Raw genomic sequence first — 2123 nt, 5'->3', positions numbered from 1 at the left:
TTTCTTGAAATTGTTTTTGAGATGATGATGTTTGTGCTGGTGTCTGCTGTGGCCATGCTGATCAATCCATATGCTGCAAATCCTGTCAGTAACGACAACCTAAACCATATCATTGACCTGACTAAGAAGTACAACAGAGATCTGAATGAGGTAAGGGTTCATCGCATAAGCACAATTGTTTGAGTGACACTTAGCTTGAAATTTTTGTAACATTATTTTGGTGCCCTAACCTTTAAAAAATGTTTGCAATGTTCAGTTACAAATATTTTTTCTATTAAATTCTATTAAATTTTTTGGTGCCTTATCTAGACAAATGATTCAATATGTTATAAGTGTTAGCTGACAAAAGTAATTTTTTCTTGGATCTTACAGAGGTTCTTTGTGGAGGATGTGTCTGACCTGGCTGACAATGGATGTGGGGTGAGGAGACATTTTTTCATGTCTTTGAAACAATGTTCCTTTTAATTCATTCAGTTTTCTTGAATTGTTCTTCTGATTGGCAGTTTGAGTTGGTTATTTATTTATTTTGACAAACTGCAGAAAAAACACTAGCCAACTTGTATAATTGTAAATGCACGTGTTTTTAAAAGCTTATAAATCCGTCCTTGTGTTCCGTACAGAATAACTTCTTCTGCAAAGTGAATGACATCCTACAAAAGCATGCCAAAAATGACAACGAGAAAGAAATTGTGAGAAACCTGGAAATATTCATTAAGAAATCAGATGTAAGTTATCTATTTTGACACATCTCCAACTTAAGAACAACAAATCTGTGTAGTCTGTGAAGGTTCTCAGTCATCCAGGTCATCATAGTCTAAGAAGCTTGGAAAGAAAAGCGTCACTCTGTGTTGTAAATATTTAGAGACAATGTGCTAACCTCACTTTAGGTAGACAAATACATCTGCAAAACTGAGCATATATACTGAACACAGATTCCTGTCTTTCAGATAAACTGCAAAGAAGTACTCAAGAAAGTACGGCCATCAGACAAAGAACAGCTACTACCTGATTTGCTGGGAAACCTCACCAAATGTATTCTAAGGAGGTCTAATCCATTTGAAATGGATTCCACAGACAAGTCTTTTTCAGACTTTTACTTTTGTTTCAAGAAAATACCATGTTAGAGAGATATTTGAACTGTCTGATATGTGATCACTTGAATGTTTTTCATAATTCATAAAGTGTACGGGTTAGCCCGTTTGTTTGCCAAGCATAAGTTTCCAATTCAATTCTGGCCAGAAATACAAATTCCTTTTTGGAATACAACAAAAAAGAACAAAGGTTGTGAAACTGGATATTTGTTTTAGCTTATAGTATAGTTTAGTAAGCTATTAGTATTTTCTTTTCTTTTTTATGCCTTTATCATCCTTTTAGACAAGTGACCTGTCCAAGATGTACCCTGCCTCTTGCCCTATGGCAGCTGGGATAGGCTCCAGCCACCCATGACCCTTAAGCTAAAGAGATGAATGGATATATTGTCATTAAAACGTTGAGCAGTTCAATCATATATTCAAATTGTTTATTACCCACATACTTAGGTCAATTCTAATACCTATTAAAGTGAAACTTATTTAGAGATCTAATAATGGGTAACTTTGACAGTTTTGTGTTCTATTTTGACAGGTTTGTGACATATGGTGGGTAGAAAATTGGTTATTTTTGAAGTATGGGTCGCTTTGATAGCACAAACAGTCCAAAGTTGTAGAATTCCATAATTGGTGAAATTTATAGCCTATATTTGCCAGTACAAACTGGTTTACAGTTATAGAAATGCTAACCTGAGCCATATACCTCTCAAAACTAACTGTAAAAATGTCTGGGAAGAATTGCCCAGAAGGTAATGCAATACAAGTTTTGAATATCATAGAGGGGTCACAATTGTGTAAACTGACACATTGATTCAAGTAAGACATGAATAAATTAGGGTTGTCAACGTTAACGCATATCAATCCATCATCACAATTAACACGATTAAAGCAATTAACCCATCTGGAGCGCAGAATGACTCAAGTAAAGCTCAAGTAATCTCAAAGTGGTTTATTCAACATGATAATGAGGGGGGAAAATGTAATGCAAACAAACATATACGTTCATTTTAGAGAAACAGTTCCTTTTCTGCTTAT

The 2123-nt window shown here is 34.7% G+C and overlaps 1 protein-coding gene across 2 annotated transcripts in view; it reads left to right on the top strand.

The window, feature by feature from the left end:
- The window catches only part of LOC121811761, a 16397-nt gene extending 14620 nt beyond the window's left edge, over nt 1-1777 (top strand). Inside the window, exons 2-5 of one of the 2 annotated variants that reach the window (XM_042222268.1) lie at nt 22-150; nt 373-420; nt 621-725; nt 948-1777. In XM_042222268.1, coding sequence (XP_042078202.1) covers nt 22-150; nt 373-420; nt 621-725; nt 948-1124 — 459 coding nt within the window. In that variant the 3' untranslated portion in view covers nt 1125-1777. The remainder of the gene's footprint in view (nt 1-21; nt 151-372; nt 421-620; nt 726-947) is intronic. The other variant, XM_042222267.1, reaches the window with a different exon arrangement.
- Nucleotides 1778-2123: the final 346 nt, after the last annotated feature.

This window comes from Haplochromis burtoni, unplaced genomic scaffold (assembly GCF_018398535.1).
Source record: "Haplochromis burtoni strain Fernald_Lab_line unplaced genomic scaffold, NCSU_Asbu1 Contig_83, whole genome shotgun sequence".
Lineage (NCBI taxonomy): Eukaryota > Metazoa > Chordata > Actinopteri > Cichliformes > Cichlidae > Haplochromis > Haplochromis burtoni.
The sequence above is the reverse complement of the archived record's forward strand: the minus strand, read 5'-3'. Positions and strand labels throughout refer to the sequence as shown.